General features: G+C 43.4%; 1 protein-coding gene across 1 annotated transcript; it reads right to left on the bottom strand.

The window, feature by feature from the left end:
* Nucleotides 1-7,270: 7,270 nt before the first annotated feature.
* Nucleotides 7,271-7,825, bottom strand: LOC308436006 (non-histone chromosomal protein HMG-17). Its single transcript, XM_080936761.1, has one exon. The coding sequence runs from the start codon at nt 7,741-7,743 to the stop codon at nt 7,471-7,473; it is 273 nt and encodes a 90-aa protein (XP_080792887.1). The 5' UTR covers nt 7,744-7,825; the 3' UTR covers nt 7,271-7,470.
* Between the last annotated feature and the right edge of the window lie 10,343 nt (nt 7,826-18,168).

Below are 18,168 nucleotides of genomic sequence, written 5' to 3'. Positions count from 1 at the left end.
GGGAGCATCAACTTAGATCTCTACAAAACATTAAAAATGACATCTGCAAATGAATGGAATGTTCCAGAAATGGTAAACAATTATGTCATTTAAATAACTTTGTTTTCTTGTTAAAAAAAAAAAAAAAACCAAAACCCAAGTGTAATAGTAGTAAATGCAAGTGAATTAAACAGTCTGTAATGGAAAGAATTTGTCAGAGGAGATTTTAAACAACTGTACACAATTTCTACCCACAGTTGACCATGGTAAGAAAATAACCCTACAAATTAACGATGGAAGTATTACAAGATATGTCTGGCAGAACTTGTATCAGGAACACATTTTTAAAAAGGATTGTGTAATACTAAAAAGGCTTTTTGAAATGTGTAAAAGGATTGAACAGTTGATTCACAAAAAAAGAGAAACACCCATTGTCAACAACGTATGAAAGATACAGAATCATTATTCATCAGAAAAACATCCATTCAAATCCTAATGAGGCAGCGGTGATGGAAGACACCTGTACACCTGTAGTTCCATCACTTGGGAGGCAGAAGCAGGAGGATTACTAGTTTACACCTTCCAACCAAACCAAGCATAAAACCATAAGGGGATCCCACCATTATAGACCCACCAGGACCAGTAAAGAACCTTTAAGTACCTGACACTATCAAATCTTAGTGAGCATGTAGTTCCTGTGATGAGAATTGAGCGCAGCACTGGTGGGAATTTTCAGTGATGCGATAACGTAGTGCTGGTGTCTTCCTGCCCAGATGATCAGGCTCTGTGAACCGACTGCATCAGCCCCAGCTGCAGCCTTAAGGGGAACGGAAACAGGCATCCTAAAATGTGCGTCCCTGAGAATGTCCAGCAGCTTCACACACAGTAGCACCACTTTGAGAATGACCACAAGCTCACCCATAGGAGACCGAATGAACAAACAGATCCATTCACGAAGCACGCCAATAAAAAGGAATAAACTCCCTCTATGATAATATAAGCAAAAATTGAAAGTGTCAGCAGGGCTCAGTGCTGGAAACACATCTCCTGTCCTAGTACTTGAGAGGCTGAGTCGGGAAGATCACCGGCTGGTTCCAGGCCAGCTTGTGTTGCTTGGTGAGGCTGGGTAGACAAAATAAAAGAGAGTAAACCCCAAGCCTCAAAATCACTTAGAGATAATCAAAACAACAACAATAGCAAAACAATTGAGTACAAGAGGAATGATTCCATCTGTAGCATGTTTTCTAATAGGCCAGATTAATGTGGGATCCTAGGTACACACTAAAAGGAGTTCAAAGCATACTGTTAAACAAGCAAACTCAGCAGAACGAATGACAATGACGTCAGCAAAAGAAACTGTCTTACCATTTCAGGGATTCTCATTTCACCAAAGAAGAAGGAGGAGGAAGAGGAGGAAGAGAGGGAAGAGAAGGAGAAGAGAAAAGGAAACAAGGTCTTGAAATATGCTCCAGGATGGGTACATTTTACAAAGGCTGGTGACTGAGAACTAGGCAGAAGATTCCACACATGTGAAATGTGCAGACAGGCAAATCCACGGAGACGGAAATCAGCGCCTATGGTGGGGAGGAGCTGTGCAGAGACAGCTAACAACTGCGTGCTTTATTTATTCACTTTTTCCATTTTGAAGGGACTATGAGATGTTTTGGAACCAGAAAATAGTGGTGGTTGTCGAACTTTGTGAACGCAATAAGTGCCACTAAACTGTACACTTTAAAAGTTTACATTTAGAGTGTGTAAGTTGTATCTTACACACACACACACACACACACGTGCACACGCACACACACACACACACACACACACACACACACGAAGTTTTAAGTGGCTGGAGTAAGGCTCAGTGGTTAAGAGCGATTGCTGCTTTTCCAGAGGGCTTGAGTTCAGTTCCCAGTACCCACATCAGCTGCCAACTGCCCACAGCTCCAGAGGACACAGAGGATCCCACCTACCATTTTTTGATCTTCTTGGTACCTGTTCTCACATACACATACTACCTCCCCTCACGCCCCACTGCCACACACAGCATTAAAAATAAAATTCATCTTTAAGACCACTCTCATTCATATTTAATGAGATTATTAGAATCACGATTGCTTCCTCTCCTCGCTGGTTGTAAAAGCAATAGCTTTCCTGTGTACTAGAGAACTCTGGTAGGAAAATACAATAGGCCAGCAAGATAGGGCAGCAGATAAAGGTGCTGCCAAAAGCTAAACAGGCTACCTGAGTTCTCTCACCGGAACCTACGTGGTAGAAGAAGAAAACTGCTTCCGGTGGGCTGTCTTCTGACGAAACGCATGCGCAGCGCACCTACCCCCCCACACACACAAATGAAAAAGAGTTTTAAAAAAGTTAAAGAAAATGCAACGGTTAAAAACAATTCTACTAAAAAAACTAGTAGAAATAGAAAATGTAAAAGAAAAAACTTAACAGGTACCCAGGTCTAATTTAGTTGAACTAAATTCTACTGAGGAATTAATCTAACAGTAACTTTAGGAACTTGACAGCACACCTCATCCTTACATGGCTTCAATGTTTGAATTTTTCTCCAAACCTCCTCTCATCTATAGTCTTGTGCAAATCCCAATAAGGCTTTTATGAAATTTGGCAAAAACAATTCTAAAACTAATTTCAATGGACACGTAGGCAAAACGGCTAGGAGAAGAGCAATGAGACTGAATTTCATCTGCAGTTATTGGTCTTCATCAATTAAAGTTGGAGTGAAGCTGGTACAAGAAGAGGAGAAAAATCTAGATGGAAAATTAATAATAGGGAGTCAAGACCAAACAACAACAAAAACAAAACAAAAAACCCAACAAATAAAACCCCCAATAAACAACAAACAAACCAAAACCAAAGCTTCAATACAATCGGGACAAAGGGACCATGGCATCAAAATAATTGAGCCAAGATTGGATTGTTATGATTTGGGGGTAGCTGTCCATCTGTGAGAAAAATTGAATTAAAGATTAGATGTGCAAACAAAAGAATAAAAGTATTAGTCGAAATAGAGAGAGAGAGAGAGAGAGAGAGAGAGAGAGAGAGAGAGAGAGAGAGAGAGAGAGCTGCTATTCAATTCCTCAGTAAGGCTTACTGAGGAAAATCTGCAAAAACGTGCGGCCATGCTCCATACCATGGAGAGGAGGTCGGCACACACCTCTAATCCTAGCGCCTGGGAGAAGGGAGGCAGGCGGATTGTGAACATAAGGTCACCATTGTAAGAAGAGAGTTTGAGGTCAGCCTGGGATACCTGAGACAGTCTCATGGAACGCAACCATGATGTTGTAGTCTTAAAATAAAAGAAATAAAAAAGAAAAGAAAGCAAACACTTGTAGGATGAGGCTATAACTCAGCGGGGGAGCATCTGCATAGCAGGCACAAGGCCCTGGGTTCCATGCCAGCATGGTGAAGCAAAGCATAACATGAGAGAGAACGCCTACTGCCAGAAAGCTTCTTAAAATTCAAGGGTGAACAAAAGGGCGTGGATGGACGCTCAGCCTGTGTGAAGATGGGGGGTATTGATGGCTTTGCTACATGATTTTCTCAGGCACTTTTAGCTGAAGCGAAGGAATCTAACTGAAACGTGTTGACGAATTCTGGATTCTTTGCTGTGTATTATAGGAAAGCCCAGCAGTGAAAAACTCACGTATCTGCCAAGGAAGCTATCCTGGATGCCCTGGTCCTACCCTCTTGTCCTAACAGATTAACAGTCCCCAGGAAAGATTGCTGCTTCTCTGATAGCTCTAACAGAAAACCTTTAGGAGGGTCTAGTGTGGATCATAGATCCATCACTGGTACACTTGGGTGGTCCAGAGGTGAGGCATTGGTCACCCTTGAAGTAGGTTACATACATACATTTCTCATGCAGTATAATGCAATAGTCCTGTTATCAGAAGAAAGGAGAGAGCCAAGGGGCAGAACCTGATGAGTTTCTCTAACATATATAAAGAGCTTCTGCAAATCAGTAATAAATAGTATTATCAAAAGAAATAGCGCCATGAAAAGGCACACAGCTCATCACTAATTAGAATTTACCTTTCCCTGTGCCGTTCTTCTATAGCCTTTCCAAATGCTTCCCAAGGTATAGTGAGCTAATTTGACAAATTAAGCTGTAATAATTTATCACAAGATGTTAATACTGCCTAAGGAGTTTTTTCTCCCCTTAGGAGATATGCGGATGTAGAGGCCTTCTATGGTGATGTTTTAACTCAAAGGAGTGTCTCTCATTGAGAACTTTAGACTGTGTAGATGACTCAGACACAGCCCCTCGGGCGGGGTGATCACATCTTTATTTCATGAGTTCAATCAACCCCTCTTCTTTCATCTCTCCAAAGTACAGGAGGGTCCTGTTCACATGAATTTCCTGGAGGAACCCATGATTGTACGCAGTTACTTAATATTTCTATTTCCTAAAGCCTGAATGTCACTGATTTTATTTCAAATTGTCTCACTGAATAAAAAATTTGATAATAGCTTATATATATTTGACACAAAAATTTCCCTGTTAATAGTAGGTTTTTAAATTAATAGTCTTTTAAAAAAACAAAATGAAATAAATTGTATGTTTTAAGCCTTCTGGATCACGGATGGCTTTACTATTGTTGCTGTTGTGTTAGGAAGCCTAACATTTCTACTTACTGCATTCCCCAAACCTAAAGGGCACAATTTTGTATGGTTTTATTGTTCATGTGTTTTTGGCAAATTGTGTATTTTTATGGCTCTGAGGAAGTGGGTCAGTGTCAAAATGTTAAGTCAGGGCAACTCTTCCAGGTGACCTTTCACCTTTGCTGGGCCTCTGGTTCTTCATCTATGAGCGGGAATGCTATCCTCACCTATCTCGGAGTGTGGTCTATCTGTATCTTCCTACAGAAGTGTTATGGAGATATCGTTCCCTAGATCAAGCCCTTGCTGCACAAATTCAAGAACCAGGGTTTGTGTCCCCAGCACCCAATTAAAAATCCAAGAGGGCAGGGAGACCCACTTATGATCCTAGTCCTCTGAAGGAAGAGAAATCTCAGGCTTCTCAGGGCACGCTGCTTAGCTGGATTGACCAGATTTAGAACTCTTAAAAGGGGATAATATTGATGCAAACCAAAGACTGCAAAACAACAACAACCAAAAAGAAGCTAAATAGCAAATAGACTTATTTATGGTTTTATTAATGTTTAGTCATTATACAAAATGGTGAGTTTCAATCTGATACTTTCATATATATATAATTTGTATATATTATTGTCACATATGTTTCTCCTCACCCAGATATCCCCTTTCATCTCCTCCCTATCTTTCATTTTTCCCACAAGATACTTCATACTTTGCTTCTTGTCATGAGATATATACGCATGAAAATGTCTGTCTGTCTGTATGTACATAGCACATAGAAAACATGCAATGTGCACATCTGTGAACTTTATTCAATACTACTCTCTGTATTCTCCGTGGGCGTATCACTGATGGGCTTGCCTCATATTTGTGAATAAATGAATGGATGAATGAATGAATGAATAGAATGAGTGAGTTTATTAATGAATGAACCAGCAAATGAACAAAAACTAGCACAGGTGGAAGACTCCAAGCCCCCTTCCTGTGACAGTCCTGCTGGTTTGGGCGCTGTGCTTACCAGAGCCAGAAGCCCCGAAGGCTGACTGCGCAGATGGCAGGTGCTGGGACTGGTCTTGTCTCCTCCAGGTCTATTAGGAAATCGCTCTTCAAAGACTTTTTAAAGCTTCTTCAGAAGAGGCAGCTCTATCAACATGTGTGCCTCAGCCAGGAATTCCAAAAGGCCTTTGAAAAACTGTGAAATACGACTCTACTTACATAAAGTCATTGGGTCACTTTTGTTGGCCATTCATGCATATATATTATAAAAGATGAAATAGCACTAAACGGTGGTTACCCAAAGGGAGCATGATTTCATTTAGGGGAATTAAAGGGATGAGAAGGAAGCAATAAATATTGTTGAATTTGCTAAACACTTTCCTATGTGTGGGGAAAGATCATGTGTTACGTTAAAATCTTGAACAAAACAAAGCGTCACTTTGGTTGGGGATATTTTGAAGTTTAATATCTTGCAGTAGGTGTGATCCCTCCCTCCCTCCCTCCCTCCCTCCTATTCTTTCTCTTTCTTTCTGAAAACAGTTAGGTTGTGTTCTGTTTGAATGACCCTTTGATCTTTCTCTTTGTAGGATTTAGCTTATTTCAAACCAAGTGTAACTTGCAGTTGGGTTTGGTTTGGCTCAGAGTCCACTGGGGCAGGGTGACCGGTGCTGGTGTTACTGATGACAATGACATTCACACACTGGCTTAGTGGACATCCACTTCGCTTACCTGGAACTCTGGGTTGTCTTCTATCATACTTTAGGATCAAATGGGGGTGGACCCCTCAGAGATGTTTTCTTAAGAAAGACATCTTTGTGGTGTCTCATAGTGTAAGGCCCATCATCTGATTCAGAAGCAGATGGCAGATGGAAGGAACATGTTGGGCTGTTGTTAAGTAGCCATTTGAACTTCTTTTCTTTCTGTGTTCAGAAAGTGTAGAGGAATACCCTGGGAATCCAGAAAATAGAAACCAGCACACGTCTTTGTTTCCAGCAAAGGCCAGTGGGAAACCAAGTGTAGACATGACTGAATTCACGTTTTAGAATACTTTGACAGTTCTCTACTATTTTAGTTTTAAAAGCAGAGTTTGGGTTTTTTTTTAACTGTAACCAGCTTTATTAAAGATACTTTTCATAAACAATCATGGTATTCAGGCAGGACATGAGCAGACACTCAACAATATACAAGAACTTCCAAATTCCCTTCTTGTATAGACTACCCAAACCAGAAAGCCACTGTAAAACCCAATGAAATCTTCATTAAATGCTTCGAAAAGGGGAAGGTAGCTTAGAGTGAGGGCTGACATTTCACATTAAGGATGTTGTTTAACAGCTTTTCACAAGCCGACCCTGACTTTCGGGAAATGAACATGGCAGAATTATCAATCTGAAGATCCACAATCTTTTATAAAAGGAACCATTTCTCTTCTGAGAACACTTGATGAAGTCACTGCAAAGTCCACATTGTCCAATAGACTAGAAAACCAATGTTGGGGGTCAGGTTTCAATAGGTCTCTGGTTTTAGGAGAATTGTCTACGTTCATGGTACACAGGGGAAAGGTTATAAAAATGAATTTAGAGTTTTCCCAGACCACAAGGCATTTTGTACCTTGGTAGCCACCTGTGCAGGATCAGGAGCCTCTCAAAATTATCAGGGAAAGAGGTTTTCTGTTCTCAATCCAGCTTGGGTGATATTTTAAAATGTTAGTGACACATGATCCTCCCCCCTCCCACAGTGAAGTGTTCTGTGTGCTAACAATATAGTTAAAAAAAAAAAGTAAAACAAAATTCTGCATTTTTTATAAAACTTGATAAAAAATAGTATTTCAAACTGTACAGTCACTAGAAGTACACAGTCATCAAAAATGCACACACGTCACTTGGCATCTCCAGCACCTTCAGCTTTTTGTGCCTGGTCTGTTTTGGCATCTCCATTTTCTGCAGGATTATTCGCATCCTTCCCGGCATCGGCTTTCCCCTTCTTCCCCTTGGGTACCTTCTCTCCCTTCTTTGCTGGGGCCTTTTTAGGTTTGGGCTCAGGCTTTGGAGGAGCAGGTTTAGCAGACAACCTTGCAGATCTTCTCTGTGGCTCGTCCTTCACCTTGGCTTTGTCTCCTTTAGCATCCCCTTCAGCCTTTCTTTTGGGCATGGCGGCGGCAGGGGACGTCGGCGCTGAACACGAGTATACAGCGGCGCGAGGGCTTGGTCCGTCCGGGGGTCGTCCTCGCTGCTTCTTCCGAGTTTGGGTTTAATAAAGACATTTTAATATAGATTTAGGCATAAGGATTAAGGGAAAGAGGCACTTAGAAGTCAATAAGGCACACTTGAGCGTGTGGGCGGTGTGGATTTCCAGAAGAGTCTGCTGGGTTTTCTCTTTCACTGTTTTAGTTTGGTGCCTTGGGAACATGTTCTTTAAATGTATTCAGTGCAATGTGGACATACACTGGGATTCTCTCAGACCTGACTACACATGAGGCAAGAAACATGCACAGAACAATGGAGAATACCCTCGGCAACTGAGGCAGGGGAGAAAGATGGTGGGCTGGTTAGTTTTTTGTTTTTGTTTGTTTGTTTGTTTGTTTTTTGACAATGTGACACAAACTAGAGTTGCCTATGAGGACGGAACCTCAGTAGAGGAGACACCTCTGCTTTCTTGATTAGTCATTGAAGTGGGGTCCCTCCTCAGGGCTGGTGGTCTTGGAGGTACAGAGAAGACACTCACTCTCTCAATGGATACTGTATTAAAATAGCAATGAGCCTGGCTTGAGGCCTAAGGCGATGTGACCTTGCAGTGGGGCCTTACTCTTTATCCAGACTCTCAGAAATAAGAGTGACCCTCTTTTTTGGTATAGAAACACCTTAACTTGCCTGCAGCCCTGTGACCCTGGGTTTTGCATTACTGGCCGCAAGCCTATCCAGTGCAAAGGAGTCACCCAGAGATCTCATTCAAAGTTGCTTAGCAACCCTTTGAGATGTGACTTCAGAAGCCATCAAAACCCAGTATATTGCTACTGTAAAGACACTTTGTTTTGACTCTCATCTTAGCAGTCCACACACTTGTTCCTTAGCGAGTCTCAATTTCTTCTGAGCACCTCTTTCTCTTAACCCTCATGCCTAAAGAGCAACATTAAAAACAACATTTAACAAACTCTAACCCTGCTCCAAAATAAGTTAGAGGGGCCGGGAGTCATGGTCAGTAGTTAAGATCACTTGGATGGTAGCTTAGAACTATATGTAACCCTTAGTTCCAGGAAATACATCGCCCCCTTCTGGTGTCTATAAGCACTGCATGCATGTGGTGGGCAGACATACGTGTAGGCAAAACACCCCCACACAAGACTGTTTTTAAGATGAAAAGTTGTGAATGAACGGGCGTCCCCTTGTAAATCTGTACTATGAAAACTAAAACTCGCTCAGGATTCCTTGGTACGGCTGCCCATGATGGCGTTTTTGACAAATCCACACAGTGACTAACCACAGGGATGAGCCCTTGTTTATCTGCCTTTGTTCCATCTCTGTGGAAAGCTAGCCCATCAGCTCATGAATCGTGAACATGCGGCTAGTGTGCTTGGGTTTCCATGCCTGTGAAAATGCTGTGTACGTGTTTTGTTGTGTAACGTGGCCCAAGGAGTGTATTGCCATGTTTCTCCAACACGCTATGAAAAGGTGTGACTGCAGGTCATAGCCCAGGCCTTGGGCTTCCACACTGGTTCTCCCATGCTCTTCTCTGTGGTAAGGGATGAGGATGAGTAAGCGACCCTCTCAGAAAACAGGCTTTTTGGTCTATTGGAGATGACAGCAGTGGCTCCGAACTGGGATATGTAGCTGGGGTCACTAAAAGGATGCGAGCTATCTCCGGAAAGCAGGTGGCAACTGTGAGGTGCATGGATGTGGGGTAGGGGACTTCACCCCATAGGCAGGTAGCCCGAGAGAGCCAGGCTATGCTCAGGGCCTCCGGCAGGCTATGCAGCACCCACACTTGCCCTTGGGGAGTCAGAAAGCATTCATGGCAAAAGCGGGAGTTCAGAAGTCAGACTCGAGAGTAACCATGTAGTCTTCGGAGGGTTGAGTCTACTGTCTATTTGGGTACAGTTCAAATCCTCTTAGGAAGGCTTAGCTTGGGAGTTCTTGAAGACCCTCAAGCCTCACCATTTCCATTCTTGCAAAGGAGCCCCTCATTTCCCACGCTTCCCTGTGGCCCCCAACAGAGACAGGGATACAGCTCTAGTTTATATATTCATTTCATGTATGTGAACAAGCACACTATCATTGTCCTCAGACACACCAGAGGAGGGCATCAGATCCTTTTGCAGACAGTTGTGAGCCAGCCTGTGGTTGCTGGGATTTGAACTGTACCCAAATAGTTCAAATTTGGTTACAGCCTTGGGAATGAAGAAGGCTAGCAATTTCTAATCTATCAATACCTTTACAAAAACAACCTATGGTATTTGAACTTCCATAGTGTACTGGCTGGTTTTGTGTCAACTTGATACAACAAGCTGGAGTTAATTGCGGCGCGCTCCTCGACCAGCGAGGAAAGACGACCACCACCAGAGGATTCTTCTCAGATCGCGCTTTATTGTGGGAGCCTCTTGATTGAAGAGGAGAGCAGGAAGCGAGAGACCCTGAACTATCCTAGCTGTCCGCTTATATAGGGAGAAGCGCATACGGGCTTGCCATGATTGGTTGTCACCAGTCTGCTGACACCAGAGGCCTCGGGATTGGCCGGAGATAGGTTATGTACTGCGCATGAGCAGGGTGCAGTGCCTTAGCTGACAGGAACATTACTATATAAGGAGTTGTTTACCTCAAGCCGTGAGGGAGCCAGCGCCATCTTGTCCGTATTTGGCTCCCCACAGTTAATCACAGAGAAAGGAGCCTCAGTTGGGGAAATGCCTCCATGAAATCCAGCTGAAAGGCATTTTCTCAACTAGTAATGAAGGGGGAAGGGCCCAGATCATTGTGGGTGGTGCCATCACTGGGCTGGTAGACCTGGGTTCTATAAGAAAGCAGGCTGAGCAAGCCAGAGGAAGCAAGCCAGTAAGTGACATCCCTCCATGGTCTCTGCATCAGCTCCTGTTTCCTGACCTGCTTGAGTTCCAGTCCTGACTTCCTCTGGTGATGAACAGCAATATGGAAGTATAAGCTGAATAAACTCTTTTCTCCCCAACTTGCTTCTTGTCATGATATTTTGAGCAGGTATAGAAACCCTGACTAAGACAAACAGGTAGCAGGAAACCTGCGGTGGTTTTTAGCACTGGTTTAACTATTCAGCTGTTACTAGATGTGAGGGTATCACTGGAGGATTGAGATTCATTCTAATAAGTTAATACTTAATGCCAGTGGCATCCAGTCTGGCTTTTAACTTAGTGCTTGGGAGGTCTCAGGTGATATTGGGTATTGATGTAATTGAACTTTTAGCAAAAGGAAAGAGATCGAGCAAGGGCAGGTATGGGGGGGTGATATTGTAAAAGCCAACATGTCTAAAATATTAATTTGCCCTAAAATAACATACCCCCTAAGGATAATTCTTGAATTTTATCTATGAATCTTCAATGCATAGAATGTAGCTAGCGTTTTAAAATCAAAACTTGAGATATAGGCATTGAACAGTGCGGTCCAACCCTGGGTTGCGGCACAAGTGGTGCGTAATGGACTATGAACTCCTCTTGGTGCCAGTACACCTGCTGTTTGTGAGGTCAAAAGAAGTGAATGAATCAAAGGCATTCCGAACAAAAACATTGGCAACCTAGAAGGAAGAGAGGATAGAATATAATGGCCCAGATCCTGGTAGAGGTGTGTGGACAGGGAAAGGCAGCAGAGAGAGGCCTTGGTACTCTGAACAAGTCACACAACTTCTGCTGGGGAGAATTGAGCAAGAACATGTCAACAAAGTTTAAACCCAAAGGAAGATTCAGAAATAGGAGTTCTAGGATATCTGCTGGCAGTGTTTAAAGGAAATTGCTTTCCTTTTTTAGTTCAAAACACGAAGCCTAGAGGCCCAATGACATGCAGTACAGGCAGGTGGGCTGGCACTACTAAGCCGAGGAGAGAAGCGGGACTGGTCTGTGCACTGTTAAGACAGGTAGAACTAGAAACCCCGCAGCATGGAGGAACAGCCTGATGTGAGCAGCCTGTGCTGTCATAGCGATGTCTGGACCCATGCTGCTGCCAAACGCCATGTGTGAGTCTGCGGCTCTGCTGTATCAGGGGATGCATTCAAGTCTACAGCCCATGTTGCCACAAAAAGGCCATGGTTCGGGGTTTAAGCTCCTGCCTAGGGCCATGTGGATATCTGAGGGCTGAGCTGAGCTGGCCTTGCTCCTCCTGGGCTGTGGCACTCTGGAGAGCTGGCCCTGAGGGCATGAGTGAGAGAGAGCTGGCAGGCTGACCAACTCAGCTACCACCCAGGCCCGGACCCTGTGTTCAAGAAGGATTAACATCCTTATAGCGCCCATATATAACATAGTTATAGCGCCCATCCTACCAAAAACAATTTAAAGGCAATCCCCACCAAAATTTCAGGCAAGTTTTTCATAGATCTTGAAAGGATTGTCTTTAGCTTCATATAGAAACAACAACAACAACACCAATAATAATAATAATAATAATAATAATAATAATAATAATAAATAATAAACAACCCCAGGCTACCTAAAGCAATCCTGAATAATAAGAAAGAACTTCTGGAGGTCTCATCATCCCATATTTCAAGTTGTACTGCAGAGTTATAGTAACAACAACAACAACAACAATAATAAAACAGCATAGAATTGGCACAAAAAACAGACCCACCAATTAATGGAATCAAATCAAGACTCAGATAAATGCTCACACCCATGGACTTCTAATTTTTAATAAAGAAACCAGAAATACACACTGGGGGGAAAAAAGCATCTTCAACAAAGCAGTGCTGATCATACTGGATAGCTGTGTGGAGAAGAATCCAAACAGAAACACACTCATCACCCTGTACAAAGCTCAACTCCAAACAGATCAAAGATCTCCACATAACACCAGATACAGCGAACCTGATAGAAGGGAAGGTGGGAACTTGAAAGCCTTGAAACAATTGGTAGAGGAAAAGGCTTTCTGAACAGAACACAGTTAACACAGGCACTAAGACTGACAATTAATAAACGAGACCTCATAAAAACTATAAAGCTTCTGTATGGCAAAGGACGCCACCATCAGACAGAGCGGAACCCTACAGAATGGGAAAGGGTTTTAGCAACTGCAGCTCTGATGGAGAGCTAATGTCCAAAACATTTAAAGACTCAAAAAACCCAGATATCAAGAAGTAAATAATCCAATTTAACATGGGATACAGATCTAAACTAAATTTTCAAAAGAAGAAATGCAAATGGCTGAGAAACACTTAAATATTCAACATCCTTAGTCATCAGGGACATGCAAATCAAAAGGACTCCGAGATTCATCTTACACCCATCAGAATAGCTAAGATCAATAAAACAAATGACAGCTCCTGCTGATGAGGATGTGGAGCAAGGGAACGCTCATCCATTGCTGGTGGGAGGCAAAATTATACAGCCACTATGGAAATCAATATGGAAATATCTCAGAAAGTGGGGAATCCATCTACCTCAAGATCCAGCTATAGCACTCTTGGGTATATACCCAAAGGACACTTGATTCTACCACAGAGACACTTGTTCAGCCATGATCATTGATGCTGTAGTCATAATAGCTAGCAATTGGAAGCAACCTAGATGCCACTCAACAGAAGAATAGATAAAGAAAATATGGTGTATCTACACAAAGAAGTATAATTTAGCCATTAAATAATTCATAAATGGATGGAACTAAAAAAAATTCTGAGTGAAGTAACCCAGACCCCCAAAGACAATATGTTATCTGTAGGCACAATTGTTTTGCAACTTACATTAAATAGGGGCTCAATTTATCCTCTAGCCCACCCCCCAGCAGAGATAGTGGAAAAGAATATTTATTAGGATATGGGGGAAGTGGACCTTCCCTGTTCAGCAATAGTTGGAGGTGAGCTTGATCTTGGATAGCAGTTCAGTCCCATAGCGAACACCAAACATGACTTAGCAACTGCAAACCAGTCCTCTAGGCAAGCAGACAACATAGACAAACAGCAGCTGTAGTCCAATCCTGTCAACAAGCAGACACCAAGCAGCTATACTTCAATCCTGAAGAAACTGCCAGGCTCTCCAACCAGCCTGTGGTGAGGCCACAGAAGCAGCAGGGCTGCCACAGGAACCTCAAGAGCAGTTCTTGGGTGAGTTTCTCACAATGGTAGCATTACCACAAGTTGAGCTCAACAACATTATGTAAGGTGAACCAATACCTGTACATCTTTAGCGAAGAATATTGAGACAGAGGGAACGAAAGCTCAGTGTTGGTCTCCTGCTCTCTGTGGGATCATATTTATACACCTTTGTTAAGAGTCCTTTCATGTGTTTGCTATATCAAAATATCTTTTCACCTGTGACACTTCAGGAAAATGGTCCTTCATGTGTTCGCTTTCACCTGTGCGCCCAAGCAAACCATCACTTGGCATAACTAACTTTCAAATAGAAGTTTCCACTTCGGGTATCTATTTGCTTATATGTGGGTGTTAGCTGTTAAGTCAATGATCACAAGTAACAAACCATGGAACCGCAGAGGTCTGGTATAGGGTAAGTGTCTGGGGTAGGCAGAATAGATAGTTATGGATGGAGAAGGCCAGGAAGGGAAGGTTCAAGTTAAGTTGGGGATGGAGGAAGGGGATGAGGGAGCGAATATTTGGAAAGATGAAAGTAAGGGCTGTTTGGGGGTAGTATGGAAACCAAATACAGTAGAAGCTTCCTAAAACATACATACATACATACATACATACATACATACATGTAAGGGAGGCAGAGCTGCAACTGACCATCTCCTGTCACCAAATAAAGCTTCCGATACTGGGATTGGGTTATGTCTAATTAAGTTATTGGCCAGAGGTGTCCCACAGGAACCCCCAAACAAACAGGCTTTGCTCTCCACAAACTGACAGCAAAGGTCCATTGCTGAAGACATCACCTGCACAACTCACTGAACACGGAGAAGTCGAGCTGGTGCCTACAGAGAGCCTTCACCCCTCCATGCTAATGTCTTAGGTCCAGGAAGGTGGTCTGCAGGCTATCAAAGGAGAAACATGAACAGCAACCCAGCCACAAATCATTTGATCTACAATGGTGCTCTGCCTGCAAGATATGCTAGTGCAGCAAGTTTATGGGGTTAACCAGTCAGTATCTGATTTGATTAAAGGCCCCCTCCATGAGATGGAACCCATATCCAACACTGCTTGGGTGACCAAGAAATACAGATTAGATAGTTCCAAGGGCTTATGGTAAAACCAAATGCTACTGTTCTAAAAGAGGGGGGGGGAAAGGTGCAATAAAATGAGTCCTAAAGACATTCCACTGCACCCATAGATCAGTGCCTTGTTCAGCCGTCAGCAGAGAAGCTTCCCCGTGAGGCAGATGGGAAGTAACGCAGTCCAGAGAGCCACAGCCAGACATGTAGAGAGTGAGAGACCTTGGAACACTCGGCCCTAAATAAGATGTCTCCCAGTCCCTCCCATCAGGGCTCAGAAAGCCCGGCAGAAGAGGAGGGAGGAGCAGTGTAAGAACAGTGAGGATGGAGACACCCAGGAAACACGGTCTTCTAAATCAACTTGATTGACACTCATAGGAAAGTCTAGAGACTGAGGCAGCACAGGGTCTGTATGATCCTGGGTTAGATGGGGTCCTAGAGCTGGAAGAAGTGAACACATGTCCCATCCCTAATGCATAAGCTGTCTCCAGTTGATAACAGCTTACAAATGAAGATTTAGTTTCCTCCAAGGAAGTCTCACTGGGGAGGCTCTTAAGGGTAGGCTGCATGCCTAGTAGTAGGTGGCCAACAAGAAAGAGCTCAACAGCTTCTGGAATTTCCTTGTCTCCAGTAATGTCTTGTCAGGCAGGGCTCTTTCTTTTAAAAAATTATCTCATCATTTTTTATTTTTAAAATTTTATTACTATTCTCTGTGTGTGTGTCTCTCTGTCTCTCTCTGTCTCTCTCTCTGTGTCTCTCTCTGTCTCTCTCTCTGTCTCTCTCTGTCTCCCTCTCTCTGTCTCTCTGTCTCTCTGTCTCCCCCCCCCACCCCTCTTTCTCTCCCATCATGCCCTTTGTTACATGCTATGGCTTTCAGTCACATGTTTCAATGGGACTCCTGAGTGCATGAACAAGTGGATCTCGGTTTCTCGGGCTTCCTCTTGGCTCTACTCCTTTGTTTCCTTTGATTCGGCTGTGTTCGTTTTTGCATTACTTTACTATAATTTATTATTATCCCACAGAAGCCTGTTTGTTTTCTAATGAGAGACAGAAAGGTGGTGGATGGATCCAGATGGGAAAACGGGGGTGGGGGGGAGCTGGGAGTATGAGGAGAGAAAACAGAATTGGGATATAGTAGAGGAGAAAAAATATATTTTCAATAAAAGGGAAAAGTGTACATCAAACAACAGGCACAACAACAACCACGGCTACTTATGCCAGGGGAAGCCCATACTGCCGGCAGGGAAGGTTTGTTTGCTTGTTTGTTTGTTTTGCTTTAGCAAAGGCTTTAGCAAAGCTACATAGGTCAGAGGCACCTTTTCATTCATATGCTGTTCTTTGGGCATTCATTTTCAAGTCTAAATAGCAAGTGCATTTGCCAACGGCTGCATAAGCAATAGTTAAGTAGAAAAGTATGGATTTAGGACAAAGTGCTCGGCCATTGTCACGAAGCTGCTGCCCCCCCCCCATTACTTAGGATCAGAGTCAGTTATGGTTGTCTGACTGATGGACAATTTTTCCCCCAATCAGCTCTTTTTGCAACTGACCTGCACTGTCTAGACAGTCACATATTATTTATACATTCATTTCAGATTTTATGTAGCTTTTTTCCCCCTTTTCACTGAAGTTTTATGCAGTCAAGGAACTCCTAGGTACGTCCTCCCTGGAACACTGGATAACTGCACGAGGCGAAGGCTGGTTGCTGTCCTGTTCTGTCACCGTTAAAAGTCTAAAATTAAAACAAAAACCAACAAACAAGCAAAACTATTATATGAGTTCTGGAAAGTAATGAAACCAAATTGCCAAACACATGGTCCTAAATACAACTGGACAGTTTCGGAGACTTCACGCCTGAGGTCGAGCTAAACCCATGCATGTATGCGGGTGCATGCTCACACATACACACACACACACACACACACACACACAGAGAGAGGGAGAGAGAGAGAGAGACAGAGAGAGACAGAGAGAGACAGAGAGAGACAGAGACAGAGAGACGCACACATGTGCACACACGCACACACCCTGCCTGTCTTTAGAAAGCTACACTGTGAGAGTTACAGGGGGCTGATTTCAGAGGGTCTCAGTCAAGTCAAGTTGCTCCCATTTATTGATTACGAAGTCAAACATATCATTTGTCTGTATGCTATTTTAAATTCAGAGGGTCTTTGTTTTGGTTTGGTTTTTTGGTTTTGGGGTGTTTTTCTGTTGTTGTTGTTGCTGTTGTTTGTGTTGTGGTTGTTTTTGGTTTTCTAACAGCACAGGTTGGAGAATCTGATTGACCCCCTTGGACAGGAAGGAACTGACTGTGAACACTGAAGTGGCTTGTGCACTGTGCACAGGAAACATTTTAAACTCTTTCTGGGTGGTGGGATATTTGGTGGAGTGGGGTTGGGGGTTGCTATGGCTTGGGTTTAGACAGGAACCAATGACAGAAGCTTTATCTCAACACCAGGCTGGCAGGGAGGATGTCTGACTTCCATCTTGACAGTTGAGGTGTAGATGTCACAACCAGAGGGAGAAGAACTGAGATGTTTGGAAATCAAAGATCACGGGGTGCTTGTCTTACTGCCACGCCCCTGGAGCTCCCCAACCCCCACCCCACACACCCCAGTGAGTTTTCTGTGGGGCCTGGACCAACTGCATTGCTCTACTTAGATATGTATTTTGGAACATTGTTTCCAGTGTCCTTGCAGGCTAGCTCCTAGTGATGTAGGAAAAGCTCCGGGATGGTTCTGGAGAGAACAGGGCTCTTTGTAGCCTGAAGTGGAGGCTTTGTCAGAATGTCCCTCCTCTCTGATTTCACTCCCTGTTGCCCTTCCCTGGGAAAGTCCCAGCCCTGGTGGAGTTGATGTGTCCATATGTGTGCCCCACATATCAGGAATATGTTACTGCTTTGGGACCACGTTATTATACATTAACCTATTTCCCCCCTTACCCCACCCCAGTCAAGTGAAGATGGTGAGGGGAACCATTGTATAGAAATCTAGGAAGAAGTATACCACCAGCCCACCAAACCCGGATCCTTCCCTGTCAGGACCTAACCACACCCAGAATTCCACTGAGAATCACTGTTGGTAACCTAAGACTTGTCCTAGCCACCAGTGGCAGCTGTACTCAGCCAACATGAATATTCGGTCATCACAGAGGCTCCTCTGGAAGGTTATGATGGGCGTAAAAAGGCAGCACAAGGCAAACACACTCTTTAGCACTTTCTCGGGAGAAGGGAAAGTTTCCCTTGCCTAAATAG

This window comes from Micromys minutus, assembly GCF_963924665.1.
Source record: "Micromys minutus genome assembly, chromosome: 24".
NCBI classification, from domain to species: domain Eukaryota; kingdom Metazoa; phylum Chordata; class Mammalia; order Rodentia; family Muridae; genus Micromys; species Micromys minutus.
This window is presented reverse-complemented; position numbering and strand designations above follow the sequence as displayed.